Source organism: Nannospalax galili, unplaced genomic scaffold (genome assembly GCF_000622305.1).
Source record: "Nannospalax galili isolate Female #2095 unplaced genomic scaffold, S.galili_v1.0 C49849616, whole genome shotgun sequence".
Taxonomy (NCBI): Eukaryota; Metazoa; Chordata; class Mammalia; order Rodentia; family Spalacidae; genus Nannospalax; species Nannospalax galili.
The window spans coordinates 992-3,253 of NW_008481273.1; the positions used below are offsets into that span (position 1 = coordinate 992).

Here is a 2,262-nt window from a genome sequence, read left to right on the forward strand (position 1 = left end):
AATTACATACATCATCATCTTAGAAAACATAGGAAACTTTTCTTTCTACACAAAATGAATAAATGTTGCCTACCTAGAATCTCTTTATCAAACACCACATTTCAGAATCTAGTCTTGTTCATTTTTTATCTTTTGGTTCATATATATGCAGAGTATCATTTTTCTACCAGATTGAATCATCGTACATATGTTTTTCTAAAGTCCCAGGTATAAAAAGTTATTTACAGGGTCCTAGGAGCTAACTCCATGGGGAAAGGCATTCCCTTCCGGCCTCTTCCAGTTCAGGGTTCTTTCCCATGACTGTTATGAAAAAGGATGAACCTCTAGTCTGAACCCTTTCAGATTAGCAAAATCGTCCAGGTTCATCCAGTGGCTGCATATCCAGCCCTTTTACAAGATCTTTCTGTTCCAATCTTTGGAAAAGGGTTTCATAATTTGTACCTTTAAAGTGTGCTGTTGGACTCAGAATGTAGCTCAGGGGTAGGGACTTGCCCAGAATGCTTTAAGCCTTGGCTTCACTTGCCAGGACCACAAAAATATAAATACAATCCCCTATGTATGATTAGTACCAGCTGAAATTAGTACCTAAATCTCCATTTCCTCCATGAACTAAGTTATACAATGTCATTGTTTGAATTTTCTTCTCTCTCCCCAATTATCTCTCTTAATTGTGCTGTTACTGATGTGTGCATTCCATGTAGAGAACAAGATTGAAGAATGTACCTAAGGAACCTTCTCATGAAGATGGCCACCAAAAAGGTCCCAAAAAAGTCATGGTATTGAAAGCCACAGAACCGTTTACCTATGACATGAGAGGAAAGAAAAGGATGTTCCATGCCACAGTGGCTACTGAGACCGAATTCTTCAGAGTGAAGGTGTTTGACGTGGTCCTGAAGGAAAAGTTCATCCCAAACAACGTGATTGTCATCTCAGATTATTTTGGTGAGAATGGGTTTCTGAAGATATTTTGTGCCACCAGTGTGACTGAGGTGAAAGGTAACAGAGTGATGGAGATCCCAACCACACTGAGGAAAAGAGCCAATGCAACTCCAAAAATTTTCCACCTTTTCTCCCAAAGAATAGGAACATTTGTGAATGGAGTATTTCTGATATATAAGGTAAACATTATATCATTTGGTAACATTTCCTCTGAAACCTCAGATGTTCAGTCTTAACTTTGCAGCTAGAATTTTCTCAATTTACTGAACACAGGAAACGAAGGCCTCCCTGATCAGAGGTAGGTGACTGGAGTTCCCCTCATTATGATGTGGAATAGCCTCAACATTTTTATTTTCACAAAAATTCTAGAAAAATAGTCATAAGGAAACTTTTTTATTTTTCAGATCTGATGGTCTATTTATAGACATTCGTGAACATTTATATCAACATGGGACTTTTAAGAGTTTGTTTCTTTGAGTTCTTCCTCACCTGTGTTAGTGAATGGAATTCCTAAGCCAGTATATGGGCTATGAAATCAGAACAAGGAATCAAATAGACTATTCTACCCTCGGATGCAGCTATGTCCAACAAGCAGGGGGATTCTGATGGCCTTGACTTTAACATGCCCTCACTTCTTCCATTCTTACTTTTCCTCAAGGGATTGTTGTGTAAGGCCTGCTTCAAATAATGAAATAAATTTAACAGATTGAGAAGTACAGCTTACTTTCAATTTATAGGGATAATCAATGCTGTACAGTTTGAGGAAACCTTAGACAGGTGCATCTTTCAGTCCCAGTACACTATGTAAATAGTATGCTTATCTGACCTAACCGCTTATTGAAAGTGTGGCTTCATATTCTGTTGAACATGTGTTCAAGGGTGAGTTTTTACTTTTGTCTGTGCTGTTTCTGTAGCTATAAAATTAATAAGTAGGAAACAAACCAGAACAGCAGAATTATATGATGATGATTTAATATTTCAGAAATCTGCAGTAGAGTGAATAAACATATCAAGAAAATATGATACACTTAATGAGGGTATAGCAGTCTTTCTCAGACTCATAAATGAGCCCCAAATGGCCTTTCTTCTCCATTCTTGAAAGTTATCTAAGAAACCTGCAGCAGTAATCAGTTTTGTTGATTCGATTTTTCGCTTTCTAGACTCTTTAAAAAATCTAAGCTTTATTGACGTGGCAGCAGTAAAAATTAGGAAAATAAGCTTTTTTTGTCTTTTTACAAAACCTAGCAGATAAAGATTTAAAATAAGGAATGTTTCAGAGAGGTTTCCAAAGAGATAATTTGTGATCCTGACTAGCTTAAGTTC

At 36.9% G+C, this 2,262-nt stretch overlaps 1 protein-coding gene across 1 annotated transcript; it reads left to right on the plus strand.

Moving 5' to 3' along the window:
* Positions 1 to 701: 701 nt before the first annotated feature.
* Positions 702 to 1,118, plus strand: LOC103728580 (pyrin and HIN domain-containing protein 1-like; the record flags this gene model as incomplete). Its single annotated transcript, XM_008826561.1, has 1 exon — positions 702 to 1,118. A coding segment is annotated over one exon (417 nt), but the record flags the coding sequence as incomplete, so codon positions are not given.
* Positions 1,119 to 2,262: the final 1,144 nt, after the last annotated feature.